The sequence below is a fragment of the Biomphalaria glabrata genome, chromosome 8 (genome assembly GCF_947242115.1).
Source record: "Biomphalaria glabrata chromosome 8, xgBioGlab47.1, whole genome shotgun sequence".
NCBI classification, from domain to species: Eukaryota; Metazoa; Mollusca; class Gastropoda; family Planorbidae; genus Biomphalaria; species Biomphalaria glabrata.
This window is the reverse complement of record NC_074718.1, coordinates 10,517,628-10,536,417: the sequence shown is the minus strand read 5'-3', so window position 1 is coordinate 10,536,417 and position 18,790 is coordinate 10,517,628. Positions and strand designations below refer to the sequence as shown.

The window sequence follows — 18,790 nt, the reverse complement described above, 5'->3', positions numbered from 1 at the left end:
AATATTCTAATAATGATAGGCCTTTAGATCTTTCTGCTTTATAGTAAAGATAGACTTTATAATATTCTAATGATAATAGGCCTTTAGATCTAGAAATACACAAACTGTTCCTGAACATTAATTTATAAAACTTCTGAATAGGGCCTTGATGTGGAAATACCCGAAGACGTAATCTATTCAAGGATTAAGATTTTCTAATCATCTAGCCAAATTTAATTTCGTGTCAACAATGTTCTACTTTGCTGTTAAGTAAACCAGGCTAAATCGTGGTTCAAAGTTGGTCTAAGTCATTATTAAAATACCTGCAGATTTGGACTTTGGTCACAACGGACTGACCAAGGCTGTGAAGTTTGAAGCCTACAAATACACGATCTCGAGCTTTGCTTTTCTCTAGGAGTTTGTACAGTTGTGAAACAGTGAGTCCATTGAAGTCCAAGTTGTCATAGTCATAGTTGAAGTTTGGTCGATAGTCAAAAATCTGTGGGTGTAAAAGATCATGGAACAGAGACGAAACCTTCATTATCATTTGGACTAGTTTTTAAAAACACGCAAAAAAAAAAATCTGTTTAAAAACAAAGCTTATTTAAGTGAAAGAACCGCAAAAATAACTGCCATATATCTTAATAATATAGGACTAAACTCCCTTCCTTCTATATAAAACACAATTATTAATTACCACAAATTGGTTAAATGTTTGGTATTGTATTTTTTTATTGTTTCATGAATTTTTATCGACTAGGGACTAGGAATAATTATGCAAAATTTCAATTAAAATTGGGAGAAAAAACGTATCCAAAATGTGATCAGGGAAATAGCTCTACAAAAACTGTAGCAGACAGACAGGAAGACAGAGTGAATTGATTTAAGTTTTGTAATAATTTTGTAGAGCGCTTTTCACGCTTTAATATGCTCAGTGGGCTATGGACCAATCTATTTTCGTCGACTTACGGGGGATGTGGAATCTGGGAGAAGGTTTCCATGCTGCCATTTGGCGCTAAGCAAATACAAATTTACTCGATGAAGGAAAATTTAAGCAATTAAACGAGTTATATAAAAATAATATAAATTATTTTGTCAAATATGTTTATAGTGATAGTCATTTAAAATAACAGTAGCCTATAACTTAATATGATTCTAAAAATTAATGCCAAAGTTGTCTCATTATCAATCAGGGTTTCCCTACAAACTAAGAATTTCATTCATCAGTTCATTCCTCATTTTATGCACTATACTTTTACTTTGAAAAACTGGTTTTACAATGTGAACTTTATACATTTTATATTTAATATTTTATTATTATTCAGTACTTTAGTTTTACTAATGCTCAAACTTGGGAAAACAATCTTCATTAAATACGAATGTCTATTGATCCAGTTGAAAGAAGACTCACAAGATGATGAAGTGCAGAGATCTAAATATTATTTTTTTTAATCTCCTATCAAAGCACATAGTAAACTTGATATCTAACCTGTGAAGGTTTGGAATGGCCCTGTGTATTGGAGTATCGATTTATACCGTCCGTTACATTGAATGGAGACAGTGGTATCAGGCCTTGGGCGCAATTAGCCGTCAAGTAAGGTTTATTACGGAGTTTCTGGAGAGCCTGTTTGAAGTAATTTTATTTTAATTTAACTCACCTATATAAGTAATGTAAAATTGTATTTTAATGCAGTCAGCTACATGCAATGTAAAATGTCAAAAATAATGAAATAACACTTTTGTTTTTCCATCTAAATAGTTAAATACTTTAACATTCAGCATCATGTATGAAAAAATATAAAATCACATCTAGACAAACAATTAGTTTTTCAAGTCATGCTCTTATAAACATTGAATTAATGTCATATTAATCACACACAAAGCCAGATTTTTAACAATGATAGATATAAGAGAATACAACAGCTTTGAGTCAAGGTAGCATAAGAAAATGTTTCAGTTTAAACATTTTAAAAATCTCTATCGAACTCGATTTTATTTTTCATATTTTTTATTCTTACCTGCCAAATGGCCCAGATCCTATCAACATTCGCGTGGTGTAGAACAAATAGAGGCTCGAAATCTGCGTACTTGAGAGAAGACATGGAGTTGAGTTCAGAGCCTCCAATGTGTACATTAATAAAATTATGGGCTATTTCAAATTGAACTTCAAAATCGCAAAAATCCTCTTGCTCCATTGCCAGAAGAACCTATGGATAAAAACTAGAATGAATGAAGTCTCTGAATTGTGGAGATTGTCTCGCTCAATGGATAGAAGTACTCATGGGCGTATAAAACAAAAGAAAAGAAAAACATAAGAAATACTTTTTAAAAAAAAAATAAAATAAAGCTTAAATTAAGTGTCAGTAGTACCAGTCCTGCTACTACAGTTGTAATAGATCTAGAATAACAACAACAACTGTATGCTTTTAGCTTGTATTCATATATTCCTGTATTGCTATATTCATGTATTCCTATATTTCTATTACTGGTCTGTATCAGAAGGGAAAAAAGGGGGGAATGTTTGTAAAATGTTTTACATGTTTCGGATGTTCCTTCAGAGTTGAAGATAATTACTTCCTAGTCCAAACCTCCCGCAGGACGACGGGGGATGGGAGCGGGCAGGGTTTGAACCCGGGACCATCGATAAATCTGAACGACAGTCCAGCGCGCAAACCGCACGACCAGGCAGCCATCCTGGAGAAGGGGGGTATCTGTGTGAACGTTACCGTGATAATTTTTTAAATGCAATAAAAAAAATATTCACTCAGAGATCCTCAAGGGAACTAATTCAACTTATACCACCACATCTGTCATATGTGATTTCATACCCTTGTATGAGACCAAATTAAATAAATATTTACAAATAGTTAGTTAAAGAATTAGTATTTTTCTTCTTTTGTCCGATACAAGAAATAATTGTGCCAAATTTCCACTTCATCCGAGATCGGGTGTAGGAGAACTAACGTGTACATACATTTGACCAGAGTTAATATATACTTTGTAAACAAAAATGTTTCAGCTTAAATTTCTCTTTAAGCTAGATGTTATAAATGGTAAGTACTGACATCAATATCGGACCTACACTCTCCACCGGTCATGGCCACATTCTGAAATGCTTGCGAGTCTTGGACACTGAAAGGATGATCCTAGCAATGGAATTGAGATGCTACAGAAAGATCCGAGGTATCAGAAGTAAAGACTGCATAAGAAACGAAGAGACTAGAGACAAGATTAGTACAGCGACTGGATCCCATGATTGTCATGCGCATCTAGTGTTGCTCTTTGTGGGATGTTTTCTTGTAAGCACCATAATGGTTTGTGCGATAGTTCCTAAGGATACGCTAGGTTGATATCATTGCTTCATTGGCTTCTGTTGTGTTAGTGCTGATGGCTGATCTTTTGTTAGAGTTTTCTTCTGTTGTTTTCTTCCCCAGCATTGGCTAAGTTAGTTTATTTTACTTAATTCTTCGCGTTGTAGTTTTAAAATCGTTAATAATATAATATTGTGAATGGCGGTCTCAAGGAACGCGTATTTTTCTTGTTTAGGGACGCAGGTTTGAAACTCTGTTGTAGTCATGCCTGAATAACAGTTCCAGTGGTTTGTTCTGGTATGGTCCGTGCATCCATGACATTGGGCTGTGGGCTTCGCTTCGTGACTGAATTATGACACTGAACTTAAGGTGTGCTATATCTATTGTAAATACTTTGATTACGTGAACTTGTGTTTGTGAATACCATTGAGACTTGATCATTCATATCAGAACACTTCATTTGTTCATTACATTTCTAAACTTTCGTTCTTGTTGTTCACTAATGTCAGTTCACGTATCGTTATTATTAAATATTTTTCATGTTGAACCATTGTTTCTATTAACTGTTCAGTTGATTGACATGTATTCGATGTTTAGCAAGTCACAGTTTTATATGCAAGTACTCCTTGTTCTGGTTTAAACTGTTCAGGTGGGGAGGGGGGGGGAACCCGGGAACTCAATGCAAGTATATTCACCCCTAGTTAAGTAAACTGCAAACCCACCTGACAATGGTAACGTGTTAACTACTGGCCGTAATATGACTCGTAATATGTCTCGTATTTTTAAAAGACATAATAGCTAGATTTAGATCTAGATCTAGATATTTTTTACACTAGAGCTAGATTTTAAAACTAGATTTAGATTTAAATTCTAATTAAAATCATTGTAGATTCTAGATATAGAATTTCTTGGTCTAGTTTAGATTTTTTGTTGATTTACATGTTTCGGATGTTCCTTCAGAGTTGAAGTCCAAACCTCCCTCAGGACGACGGAGAATGGGGTCGGGTAGGGTTTGAACCTGGAACCATCGATAAATCCAAACGACAGTCCGGCGCGCAAACTGCACGACCAGACAGCCATGATTAAGACTAGATCAAGATCTATAATTTCAATTTCTAGAATTAAAGTGTAGATGTTTATTTCCCAATGTCTAGATCAATATTGCAATGTTATAAAGTACTTAAACTAATCTACTATTTTAAAATTTAATATTGCATTTAGTCAAAAATAGATTATCTAGTTTTTTTTAAACAAAAATCTTATTTTAATTACATCTACATTATTCCAAATTTACATTTTAGATCTAGATCTAGTAGATATAGATCTTAAGAGTGCTAAATCAGAAGTTTACTTTACGTAGATCTACATCCTCATTCTAGTTCCAGTTAAATGAAAATGCCAATACCTTTGTTGATATTGATGGGGGGTGGGGGGCACCTCTGTAACGCCGTCCTCCTCTAAGCCGCCTCTGAGTTTGTGTAACAACGAAAACCTTCTTTATTATTATTTTTTTTTTATTATTAACTGCTTGGATAGTTGATTTTAAAAATTAAATTTTTCGCGAAAAGAAAAAAGGAGCCGTTGCATCAGAACTTTGAATGATCTAAAATATCATGATGTCGGATTGACAATATCTTTTCTAGTTTACGAGATCTACACGGGAAGGATGGAAGGACGGGCGGCTGACGGACGGACAGACAGACTCCATAAAACTAATAGCATCTATTCCCTTGTCGAGGTTCACTAAAAAATCAAGCAAACATTAAGGTTTATTAAAGATTTTTTTTTACAAATCAAAGAAGAACATAATAGTTAAATGTTACTTCACTTTAGTTAGGCCAATATTAGATAATGCATCCTCTGTTTGTGATCCCTCAACTATAGAAAACATAAATAAACTAGAACAAATTCAAATTCAACACACGAATATTCACATTTGATTAGAGTAACACCATTGATAGAATCACTAAACTTAGAGAGACTTCAGGACAGAAGAATAAAAAGTAAAGTAGCTATTATACATAAAACACTGAACCATCTCTTACAAATAGAAAAATAAAACATAATGAAATACTTTGAAATACACAAAGGTAAAGGCACACTCCTTATTCCATACGCTATAACAAATTTGTACAAGTGCTTTTTCTTCTCTAGTGCCGTTAGACAATGAAATGGCTTTCCAGAATCAGCCAGGAAATTCAGACTTTATGTTTCTAATTAACATGCATGACTAGTTTGACACATGAATTGTTTATGATGTAATTATGTTATTTTTTTAAAGTAACGTCTACATGGGCGTAGCCGGGGGGGGTTCTTGGGGTTCAAACCCCCCCCGAAATGAAATCCCCCCCCCCTCCGCAGGGGGGGACGGAATTAAGTGACTGATTTTTGCTTTCATTTTGTTTATTTTAGGTGAGATTTTAATACTAAATCATCACTTACCACAGCACAGCCTAGGCAGTTTTGAGTTAAAAACCCTCTACCAGGGGGTTTTGAGTTTAAATCTCCCTACCAGGGGGTTTTGAATTTTAAACCCCCTACCAGAGGTTTTTGCAGTTAAATCCCCCTCTTCTATAAAACAAAACAAAAAAAATGCAAACAACAATCCCCAAATTCCAACAGCACAGTTGAGGAAGATTTTGATTTTAAAACCCCATCCAAAATTTACGATAACCCCATCTTCAATATAAAAAAAGCAAATTACACACTCAAAATTCTATGAGCGTAGCAAAAGGGGTTTTGAGTTTAACCCCCCTCCCCCTTCCAGTTGGGGTTTGAAGCTAAAAAGTACCTCTTCAATATAAAAAAAAGCAAATTACACACTATAAAATCTATGAGCGTAGCCAAAGGGGTTTTGAGTTTAAATCCCCCTCCTCCAGATGGCTTTTTCTTTAAAGTTTAAAACCCCTCCAGATGGTTTTGAGTTTAAAATTCCCCTACAGAGCGTTTAGAGTTGAAAACCTCTCTCTTCAATATTATTTTAAAGCAAACTATAGTCACCAAATTCTATGATCGTAGCTAAATGGGGTTTTGAATTAAAAACAAAACAAAAAAAAAACCCAGAGATTTTTTAGTTCAAAACCCCTCAACAGATGATTTGACGAAAAAACTTTCTTTTTCGATATAAAATCTAAAGCGAAATTCAGGCATGTAATTCCAAGAGCGTAGTTAAGAAAGGTTACAAATTTCTACCAGTGGCTTGGGCTCCATTAATTAAGTGTGAATAGTCTTCTGCCGAAATTGAAAATCATTAAATGTGTCTCAACAAAGATGGCTAAGACAGATTTTAGGAGTCAGTCATAGAGATCGGGTCTAAATCAAAGAAATCATATGCCGAGCTGGGAGTCGAATCCTTAGTAAGGTTGTGACAGAGCGTCGCATGAAGTTTTGCGGGACATGTTTTCCGACAAAATGAGTTACGCAAAATAAGAGTTGCGGAAACAGCTTGCCGGAAAATGCGCCGAACGGCGCGAGAGGGTTTAAAGTCAGTAAGAATAGCACATTAGTTTTTTGAAATAAAACTTTTTAATAGCAAGATAATACACTGTAGATACCTCAGAATATGCATTTTGTTGGCTTTCAATACCAGAAATAGTGCTCGGCGGCGGGGCTTCGCCCCGCGCTGGGGGAGCGCTGCGAACTCCTCCAGACCCCTTTGCTAGCAAGGGCGGGGAGTCTACAATAAACAATAAACGTCTTCCGAAAGGGTCAGAATGTAATAAAGATTAATTATGTACACACACACACACACATATATATATAATTTTTTTTCGCGGGGGGGGGGGCGGGGTCGGGGGGGAATAACCCCCCCCCCCAAAACCCTCCCCGAAAAAAAATCCTGGCTACGCCCATGAACGTCTATAATAGAATGGCAGTGTGGATGGCGTATGTGGCTTTACTGTATCAATAGTAATAAGTAGTGCAAAAGTTTATTTTAAAAAAGGTTGGCATATTTAAAAATTATCGTGCCCTTTTTGTTTGAATGTAGCCGTTGCAATAATAATAAGAGTTAATTTTCAATATCTATCTAGTTTCTGCAATCTTTACTGGACGGATGGACAGACAGACTACTCAAAATTAACAACGACTATCCCCCTTTCGGGGTCACTTAAAAGGAGGTTGATTTTAAATAACCATTAATAAACAAAAGTCTGATTTCATTACAATGTGCAGCATGCTGAAAGTAGATGATGATTTGTGTGTGTATGCGTGCTCAGGTCATGGTTTGAGCTCAACTAATTGTGATAACAGTACATGACCTTAAAGGTCAAGATAACATACTCGCCCGCACACTAGGAAAGAAGGAAACTTGAGTTCTGTTATGGTGTAGGAACAGAGTTGTCTCTCTTGTCAGTATTTGTTTCTCCTGGCACTGTGTTGATTTCGATGCTAATGTTAAAACATGAGCTTACTAAAGTCTGCACTGGTCCTGGTTCTATGTGCCGTAAGTGTAACTTAGTTTTCATAACTTTAGGTCTAAATAAAAATAAAATAAATAAAAAGTTTAAACTGATGTATAAAGAAATATAAAATTGAAAATGTCCAAAATTTTGTAGTAGGCACTATATCCTTTTCTTATGACTAGCCATAAAGTAATATCTATAAGAAGACAATACATTTTTTACATTGGTTGATTGTTGTTCATTCTCACTGCTTATGTGTATCCCAGTTGTTGGGTAAAATAAAGGGTGTCTGATGCATCGTTCAAAAAGATTGCTTAACATGTCGACCTTATGTTCTAACATCTCTTCAACAGTTTGAGAGTATGTTCCATACACGTCCATATTTACGCACTTTTATAAATAAAATGTAAGTTCAGTGTAAGAGTTTGGAGAAAATAATGACTGGTAGCCAAGGCTTCAGTCAGTAGGCCCTTTTATTCGAGCTCATTAAAAAAATTTGCTATGTTGAGCTTAGTGCACTGTCTCTCTCTTTCTCTCTTTATATATATATACACATGTATATATAGCTACGTAAAGCTAAGGGACACAGTTGTTGACCCCGTTTGTAGAACGGTGTGGCGGATTTTTTGGACTGAGTAGCAAGCCTTTGTTTCATTACCACCAGAAGTGACATTTTAAAATAGCTCACCCAGGTGTAATGACTTATCCCTTAAAGCGCCATACCCATGAAGCGCCCCCCCCCCACCACTCGCTTGATCCCCGCCAGTGTAAATACACTATATAATATATAAAACTATTTAGTATACATTTCAGGATGATAATGCCTTGCCTGAAGAAACTATTTAATCCAGACCATGTTTTTCCTCAGCTAAACTTATCTCAAGAGTTTCTTGTTAGAAAAAGCGTGGAGAGCTTGAGCAGCGAGGAACTTCTGGATCTCCATGAAGCTCTTCAAAATGCTGTGGAGGACAACTCCTCCAAAGGATACGCTTCCATCGCTGCATACCACGGCTACCCCGCTCAATGTTCGGCCTGGGGTCTTAAGCTGGGTTGCAGTGTCCACGGGGTGTCGATCTTCCCTCAGTGGCACAGGCTTTATGTGGTCCAGATGGAACAGGCGTTCCAGGAGAAAGGTATGTTTGATTCTTCACTATGATTTTTTTAAATATAGTTTAGTGGACATTGTCACGATAACCTAAGCCAATGTCAAGGACGCTAATTGGCCAGCTAAATAAAAAAAAAAAAGATTCGAGCCAAAGGTTAACAATCTCTCAATGCGTTGCAGTTAATCTTTGTTTGAAACTTCATTTATTAGCTCTAGTTAGTTGCCAATTTGTTTTTAAATAAGCTAAAAGTCGAAGAGTGAACGTCTAATTCAAACTTTACATTAAATGTATTGTGTACAACATACAGAAATTTGAATCAGTAGTACAAGGTAATCGACGTGGTACTTTAAATAGCTTTTTAACAATTCTTGGATTCGTCATTTTGTGGTTTAATAAATCTCCATACTATAATTGAAAACTGTAAATATATGTTTTATATAAAAAAAAAAGCCAATTTTGTTTAATTAAACCACAATTACCCACCATACATGTGTTTCTGTATCAGGTAATACATTTACACAGGTAAATTTGCAGTCTCCACTGGATCAGGCAAAAGACGCTCATCAAAAAAAAAAAGGAAAGAAATCCATATTTATATTCATATCGCTCAATACTGACGTATCTCCCTTTTGTCTGTATCATACATAATTAATTAATTATCACTAATTAATTAATTAATTGAATAAAAAAAATTTTTATTCATGTTTTCAAATGATCAATGAATAAGTGAACACATTTTCAGCTAGATCCATGAATGGGAAGTGTAGAGATAAAGTGTTCAACAATTCAGAAAGACAGACGGACTGACTTGAAATAAGCTATGGATAAAATAGAAAAGTCTCTTCTTTGATTGTTTTATGATTATGACTCGTCCATCCCATAGGTCTCACAATTGGTGTACCCTACTGGGACTGGACACGCCCTCTGGTCAGACTGCCTGGTCTTGTCAGCCAACTGGTATTTACTGCTAGGGGTAGCGGTAAAGCAAAGAGGAACGCTTGGTATCAAGGTCACATTGTCATCGGTGACCAGATGATACGAACTGCCAGATCTGTGGATAAAAGACTTTTTCAAAAGGTTGTAGCTCTAAGTCTTAACAAATCCATTGCTTAGGTCTCTCTTAATAGAACTATCATACTTTATTAAAATCACTCATGGAGTGACAACAATATCCTAGGCCTAACTAGTTTCTTTAATTCACTCTCATGTACTGATAATCAAATTGTACAAAATAAATTCTTACCTTGAATCTTGACCTATTCACTGCGAATATATCACCACTTTGTAATAGAATCAGCGTAATGCTAACTTGAAACGCCTGGTACAGTTACTTCTGTCAATCTACTAAAATAATCGTAAAATTTTAAGCTTCTTTATACACATGCTAATATTACATCTATGTAGTTAACTCATAACTCTACGCTTTTTAAAATCTTTATGGACGACATAGTCATACAAGGTTAACAGGTTTATGGTATCATTTATGATATTGTTATAAACTTGGTGGTGGCAAAGAGAGGGGTAGTGGTGTGTGTGTAGTCAGCCGACGCAAATCGCCCCAGGCCAGCGCTGGACGAGCGGTCAACCGTGACGAGTTACGACTGTCAGCCGAGTCGAGTGTCAACAGGACAGTTCGGGAAGGATCGCCGTCGTGAACGGAGCTCAGGAGCGTCACGAGAGTTGTAGTCATCTGACCACCTTGAAACGTCGAGCGGCGTTCTGTCCGGTTCGAGAAGGCCAGTAGGGACCCTATTTAAGAGCGGAGGTGTCGCAGTCAAGACAGTTCAGAGCCCGGTTCACTACAGTACGGTCGACTACAGCACAGTTCAGCGGTGTGGTTCTGTACGGAGCATTACGACGGTTCAGTGCGGAGTACTGTCGAGTACAGTTGAGTCGACTGGCGTCTTCATCTTGGTCTGCGATCGAGTCCGACACAACGAGCCTAGTGTGTGAAGTCAGTCCTGAATTGTTGAACCCAGTGCAAGCCCGGAACGAGAGGCCAGTGCAAGAGTTGATACGGCGGAACGGTGTTATCGGAGAGATATTTGTACAGTGTACATGTTGCCAATTGTACAGTATTGGTTGTTATTTATTCAACCATTAAAGCGTTACGTTACTTTGGAGCCCTGAGTTGTCAAGTTCTTTAAGTTGGTGGTGTATGGTGCAGTTTGCAGAGAGCTTGGATAGTGAGATTCGTAACAATATATATATATATATATAATTATATATATATATATATATAGTACTGGGAATATCTAACTTATGTTTCTAGAGATTAGACCACTGGGGGGAGGAGGTGTCTGGGAGAAGGTTTCCAGGCTGCCTTTAGACGTTCAGCAAACACAATTCTGTCGGGATTCGAACTCGATCCCCCTTTGGTAGTTAGCCAAGCGGTTTTTACCACTCAACCACACATCCCAAATATCCTACAAATCTAGGCAGCCAACCATCTGTTGTGGTTAATATCTCTAGCTTTAATAGTTTCATTCCAATCCTTTTTTTTATGGTTTTGTTTGTTTTTTCAAATACCTAAAACGTTTTATCTAATTATTCTTTGTGTCCAGTATGGTCCAGGAGAACACACAAATCTTTTTGAGCACGTTCTGAACGCCCTGGAGTATAAAGACTATAACCAATTTGAAGTCCAGCTGGAGATAGCCCAAAACACTATCCATCATCTGGTCGGTGGCAGAAACAAGTATTCTATGTCCAACCTGGATTACGCGTCCTACGACCCAATCTTTTTTCTTCATCATGCGAACGTGGATAGGATATACACCATTTACGAACGGTTATATGGCAGCGCCCGAATCAGTAAGTCTTTGACTTATAACATCATTAACTCGTCTAAATTTTGTTTCGCACCATTGCAACATTTTACAAAACTTATATCAACTTCCTCTGTCATCATCATCACTCGTATGGGCAGGGTTTAATCCACGAAAGTGGAGTCAGGCAGGAGACCTTTTTTTTGTAACCACCAGTTTAGAGCCCGCAAATTTTAATGGCTTGACCCTTCACTAGTCTTCAGGGGGCAGCTGATCAGTTCAGAATAGGCTATAGACCCCGACAGACACAATCTCTACACCAGACGAGCGTGCAGGTGTTATGTCAATCAGAGCTTAGCATTTTCCCCAAACCTAACCAACAGAGCTCTGCACCAGGAGAGCGTGAGAGCCTGCTAGGAAAGTTGGGGCTCCCGCAACGTTAGCCTTTTTCGGAAAACCTTGAGAGCAAAGGGTGAGCTTACTCCAGTTACCAGAGGACACCACGAGGAGGTCGGCGGACATTGTCCCCCAACTCACTCTGTCTGTCTGTTTTTTTTAAATTGATTCTTGTGTTGTCAGGGAAAAGAAATGATTGTGCAAAATTTTAGCTTAATCCGAGATTGTTTGCCGCAGAAATAACGTGTACAATCTTCTTACCAGACAGACAGACAGACTGTGTGACTAATATAAGCTTTGTAAAAAAAATTTGATTTCAATTCTAAGTAAATAGCACAACAGTAAAAAAGAGAAACAGGAACACCCGACTTAAGTCTCGAGTCTTTCATAGAGATTGCTATAACGAGAAAGTGGAAGCCCATAACAAGTAACAAGACATCTGACTAGATAGATAGATAGATAGATAGATAGATAGATCTATATCAAAAGGATCCGCTCATTGCCAGAAGACACTGAATACATTTTTTGTTTCCATTGTAACTGAAGCTCTCCAATTGATATGAACTATTTGATTTTTTTTTCCCAATTTAAGACTCGTTTGATGTACAAACCTTTATGAAGCCGATGGATCCATTTAGCTGGGAAACGAATCCATTCAACATAACCAAGGATCAGTCAAAGCCGAAGAGTACATTTACATTCAAGCATTCACCTTTAGGATATAAGTAAGTCAACCGATGTATGACCAAATGTATTTTCTAGAATATGTTTCTTTAACTTCCTATAAATCTCTTCTTTAAGTAGTATCTCTTTCGGATAATAAGGGAAAATTAAGACTTGGTATTAGAAAAAAAATTCGTATTTGCATTTTACTTATTACTTTACGAGACTTGTGTGACCTCAGGTAATTCTTCATATGGCAAAATATGTAGGGTTTGGTCAACTTAGATAATTGCACACTTTTTTTCTCCCTTATCTCATTCTCAGATCAAGTTGAAACTTGAGAAAAGGATTAATTATTTCTAACACACAAATCAATAAAAAAATGAACTAGTCAATTAATTGTTAATAATTAATTATCTTCTTTAAAAACGGGAAATAGCGTCTACATTACTAAGAGATAGGAGTTCTCCCCCTTAGATCAATTAATTTGTGTTTTACAAAATGATTTTTTTATATTTTGCTTGTTACAGAAAATATTGTTTGAAGCAGCTCTTGTTAAATCTATCTACTAGTGTCCAAAAGCATGACCATCCTCTTACCTATGATCCTTTCTATTTTTTATTTTATTTCTTTGTTTGTTTGGTTCTATGTTGTCTAGATACCAGGATTTAACCCTAAACGGTCTGGATTCGATGGCGCTGCAAAAGTTGATCAAGGAAAGAAAGAAAAAGCCTCGAGCATTTGCGGTGTTTCGTCTGAACAGTTTCAGAACATCTGCTGAGATCAAAGTTCAGGTCAGAGGTCAAGCGCTGTTGTCACCAGTATCATCTCGAGAGTACATTATATAGTCATGCTTTTACAAAACAACCTTTAAATGTTAAAAAGTTTTAAGATAGGTCGCAAAAACTAACTTGAAATATATGCCACACTAGGTGGCGTTGACAACGATATGCGAAATGCACATACATTTCTTAAAGCAATGTCTTCTGAAGTTTAATATGAAACATATATTCATCAGCCCCATGAGATCAAACGCAATTATTTAATACTATACATATATAGGTATTTGGAGGCGCGGTGGCGGAGCGGACAGCGTTTGGCTTCCGAAACGGGGGTCCCAAGTTCGAATCCTGGTGAAGGCTGGGATTTTAATTTCGGTCTCTTTGGGGGCCTCTGAGTCCACCCAGCTCTGTTGGGTACCTGACATTACTTGGGGAAAAGTAAAGGCGGTTGGTCGTTGTGCTGGTCACATGAAACCCTCGTAAACCGTAGACCGAAGGTCTGAAAGGGGAACTTTTTTTTTTTTTATTTAGTTGTTTAGAATGTTCAGCGCTAAGTAAAAATAAGTAGGCGACCGCTTTTTGTAGAGCTTAGTTATCGTGCAGATAAATCAGAGGTAACATTCAAATAACAAAATCAAATAACACAGGCGAAAGGCCAACAATATAAGTTAGTCGACGCTGATGGCGAATGTCGAACAAGTTGTTTAATAATAACGAAGGGAACCGTCGAATCTCTATATCCATAAAAACTGCCTCTCTCTAAAGCCGTCAAAAGTAGTTTGTTTGTCTTTAGTTATTCTTCCTAAAATCCTAGTCTTGTTTTCACTAGTCTTGTCACTGTCTAAGTCAAAACTCCCACAAATAACTGATTCCAAATCGTGACATAACAACTTTCCCTACAACCTGCGTCTTTTGACTGCAAGACTATTTTGAATATTGTTTGTAGCTGGTCCCTGATTTCTTTGACATTGACAGTGTGTCTAGATGTGGTTAACATTGGAATGGCTGTGTGTCGTGCATGCGTTTAAAAGACGTGTCCTGTTCGAGTGTGTGCGCTTCGGATTATCGTCACGATCGTCCGTTGTTTAAATCCTACCCGCCGCCATGCCCTGACGTCTTGCAGGGACGTCTGAGCTAAGACGTAATTATCTTTACTTTGGAGGAACGTTTGAAACTTACTCGTCAATTCAAACCTATTTCTGTCACTTACAAGTTAATCATCAGTTTGATCATTTGTTGAATAAAAGAAATGGAAATGTTTTCAAATGCTAATATGTGCTCCTATTACAAATAGTACATTACTGCGTTCCTTTTTTTTTTTAAATATGTAAATTCTATTCAACATACTCGACAACATTATTTGTTCAATGTATATATTTTTGTACTAATTAAGTAAAATCAAATCCACCTTTTCATCTGCTTCTGTGGTCGATAATTAATCAGGGTGTCATGTGCCTAGCACAATGACCAACCGCTTTGACGTCCCCGACATATGTCAGGTATCCATTAGAGTTGGCTGACCACAGAGGCGTCCTAACATCAAGGAGCTCAAAATCCTAGTCCTCATTGAATTCGGATCCCAAGCGCTTTACCACACGAACACCACGCCCCATTTCTATTTATAAATATATATACACACACACACACATAGAGAGAGAGAGAGAGAGAGAGAGAGTCAGAAATTGTATTTGTAGGCTTACAATGCTTGATGTTACTATTTCTGCAGGTATGCATACCAACGTCTAATGCCGGAACTAACAATTACTGCGAGTACGCAGGCGCATTTTTCCTACTGGGCGGTCCTTTGGAGATGCCATGGGCCTTTTCAAACCCGTACTACTTTGAGGTGACCAAGACAGTCCAGAGGATGAAACTACCGCTAGATGGCAACTATCGCATAGAAGCGGAGATATACAGTGTTAATGGCGCCAGGTTGCCGGACTACTTTCTGCCACACCCCTTTGTCTCATTTAGACCCGGGTCAGAGGATAAAGATCGTAAGTAAACTATTTTCTAATCTTATATAGAAAGTCCTGCTCCCTTCTCTGAAACACACATATTGACTTTGACTTGACTTTATTTTGTCTGTCTGTTTCTATGTCTGTCTGTCTAGTAAAATGTTTGTACACGTTATTTCTCCTACACCCAATCTCGGATTAAGCTGAAATTTCGCACAACTATTTTTTAAATCTAACAACACAAGAATCAATAATAATAAAAAAAATAACCGATAAGTTAATTGGTAATTGTTTTTTTTTTTTGTTTTGTTTTGTTTTGGTAACTCGAACAAGTGAAAGAAATTGTATTGGAGTGAATTGGTGGTATAAGCTGAATTAGCCTCTTTAAATGTCGCCGCTCTAAATTGAAAGAAATCATTAATATCTATACAATCATCGTAAGTCATAAGTACCTCACTAGCAGAGTGGTTTGCACGTCTGCCTGATTAGGCGAAAACCAAGAGTTCGAATTCAGGTCATTCCTTTCATTTTTTTTTCTTCCGTAAAAGCTTTTAAAAACCAATGACGGTAGTATCCACCCAGATATTCATTTCTTTCTCACCCACCCCCCCCCCCTCCATTTTCCCAAGTGGTCCAGTTAAGTGACAGGATCATGTCGCATTGAGAAAGCTTAGTGCATGAAATAGCGCTAACAAATTTATTGTTGTTGATCTTGATCTATTACAAATTTAATTACATGACTGATATAAAATATTTATTTTATAAAATAACACTTCGTATAGGTTGTTTAAAAGTATTTTTATGTTTTTTTGTGCGTGGTGAAATTGTTGATACTTTTGATAATATTTAGATAACGTTCTGAGAATGTGTCCACAACATTGATTTAGTCTGTTACTGTCAAAGTCTCTTTTGTCAGTTCATGTGTCGTTCTAGTGTAATAAAACCTTGTTTTAGGTTACTATACAGTGTTGCTTTGATTTTTATTATAATTTATAAAACTAAAAGTTTTCAATTCTATGGATTTGTCTAATTTGGATTGTGGTGGAACACTCTTCACAGTCTGTAAGTTAAAATAGTCAACAAATAATAAGGCTTGTCTTCGAGTCTGTTTAAACCCAAAACACTTGGCACAGAGCCTAGCTCGCCGCTGGCTGCTAGGAAGTGGCTTCACTGACTTTGATACTATCTTCTCTGTCTCTCACTGTGAGGTGGATAGAAGGAAGGACAACTACGTAACTTTCAGCGTATAATAGTATAGAAGTGAATTTGCACTGAAACTATCTGCGAAGCCAGCTTTAATGCTGGGAGGCTTTCTCCAACGCCGAAGTCTAAAGTCCTAGAGATCAATATCATTGAAATTATTCAATAAAAAAACCTGTTGTTAATACAAAATTAAAAGCTGCTTTAAGTTTATGATAGATTATCTAAGCTTTAAATCTAGCATCTTGACCTAATCTATTTTCAATTTACGTACAAAAAATATAAGCAAAGCTTAGATAATCTATCAATAAAATGAAAACAAATTGAAATTTAATCAACAACAGTTTTTTTTTTAATCTTTAGAAGTAGATCTATATCTTGACTCTATCTTAAGCGTACTACGTGTAATAAACGTATAAATCATATATATCTAATAAAATGCCCGCTGTCCTAATTGGTGGAGTTGTTCAATCGAGAAGCTGACTTGGTCAACAGCACAAGCGCGATACCTCAATTTGAGGTAATAAAAACATATATCATTATTTTTTGTAATATTTTATTTGTCTATTGTAGTCAAACTGAATTTCTATATGATTGGACCATATAAAATCTTATCTTATCTCTTATCTTATCTCTTATCTTATCTCTTATCTTATCTCTTATCTTATCTCTTATCTTATCTCTTATCTTATCTCTTATCTTATCTCTTATCTTATCTCTTATCTTATCTCTTATCTTATCTCTTATCTTATCTCTTATCTTATCTCTTATCTTATCTTATTTAAAGTTGTATAATGGAGGTATTATCTTTTTTTTCAATGTATTTTTTAAAAATCTTTCTAGTTTTATATTTTGTTTATTCGTCGTTAACGTTTAGTTGTAAATGATTGAAAGAGATTTCTCTGTTCATCAGCGCCAATACAACGCAGTGATGTCACCAAGGATGTCACAGTACGTAAAGATGTGGACAGGTTGAGCAGAGAAGAAGTGTTGGAACTAAGAAGAGTCATGCAGAACCTGCAGGTTTAATAAATTAATAAATAATTTGCATTATAAGAAGCGCATTAGCTGAGCGGTAAAGCGCTTGGTTTCCAAACTAAAAGTCCCGGGTTCGAATCCTGGAGAAGACAGAAATTTGTAATTTCGTGATTTTGGGGCGCCTCTGAGTCTACCCAGCTAATAACCAAAAGATTATTATTCCTATTTTAAACTTCCTTCCAATAATTAGATGAGTGAAAATAGAATGTGGCATCTGAATACTTGAAAACTATTAATATCAATAGTGTTTCGCATGTTTAATAATTTGTAAAAATCTCAAAATATTTTTTCTTTAAAAAAAGCTCTCAAAATGTTATATCACTATCACCCACAAAATAAAATCATTCTGTTGTTATAGAATCAATTTAAAATCACATTTTTAATGCTCAGAAAGACATACAGGAATACAACTTTGTTTACTATTTGTAGAACTAATTCGTCGTTTAGCTTTGAACTTTCGCGCTAATTCCACAGAAAGACAAAAGTGTCGAGGGCTACCAGGCCATGGCAGAGTTCCACGGAAACCCAGGGATGTGTCCACATCCTACGTCCCAGGACAGAAAATATTGTTCCAACCACGGCCAACCCTCCTTCCCACATTGGCACAGACTTATGATCGTACAGGCAAGTTGGTCAGGTTTAAGGAGTAAACGTTTTTTTTCCCTTGATCTGTTTTTTTTTCATTCTTTGAATCTACGAGATGCAGCTACGTCTGAGAGCAATACAAAATATTTTACATATAAATTTCTAGATTTCAGCGATACGTTCATACCAAATGGATTTTGAAAAAAAAAAGCCTTCGGTTTCAATTTTTTTCACCACATATAATTGAACGGTAATGCAGCTCTACCCCTTCCATAGACAGATAAAGAAGGGCCAATCTAGTTAATACGCAAAAAGATTGACTCAGTACTGTCTAGTTAATGTAATGTAGTGGAATGTGAGGATGATAGCTTGTTTTCAGTGCGCCTATCATTGGGGCTCGAGAAGAATTGTGTTTACTGAGCACCTGAAGTCAGCATCAAAAACCTTCTCCCTGATACTCCCCTTCCCCCACTGGTCCAAAAACGATTGGAACGTTACACTGTGAGCATGCTATAAACATGAAAGATGCGCAACATATAAGCTATTCACAGAATTGTCTTGGTAAAATTGAGTTTTTATAAAATATATGAGAATTATATTT

At 36.5% G+C, this 18,790-nt stretch overlaps 1 protein-coding gene across 3 annotated transcripts in view; it reads left to right on the top strand.

The window, feature by feature from the left end:
• The first annotated feature begins 7,593 nt into the window (after nt 1-7,593).
• LOC106057729 (hemocyanin 1-like) overlaps nt 7,594-18,790 on the top strand; it is a 63,235-nt gene continuing 52,038 nt past the window's right edge. For all 3 annotated transcript variants that reach the window (XM_056037887.1, XM_056037888.1, XM_056037886.1), the window contains exons 1-9: nt 7,594-7,734; nt 8,562-8,826; nt 9,683-9,876; nt 11,364-11,613; nt 12,556-12,688; nt 13,285-13,420; nt 15,135-15,405; nt 17,480-17,589; nt 18,079-18,228. In XM_056037887.1, coding sequence (XP_055893862.1) covers nt 7,693-7,734; nt 8,562-8,826; nt 9,683-9,876; nt 11,364-11,613; nt 12,556-12,688; nt 13,285-13,420; nt 15,135-15,405; nt 17,480-17,589; nt 18,079-18,228 — 1,551 coding nt within the window. In that variant the 5' untranslated portion in view covers nt 7,594-7,692. The remainder of the gene's footprint in view (nt 7,735-8,561; nt 8,827-9,682; nt 9,877-11,363; nt 11,614-12,555; nt 12,689-13,284; nt 13,421-15,134; nt 15,406-17,479; nt 17,590-18,078; nt 18,229-18,790) is intronic.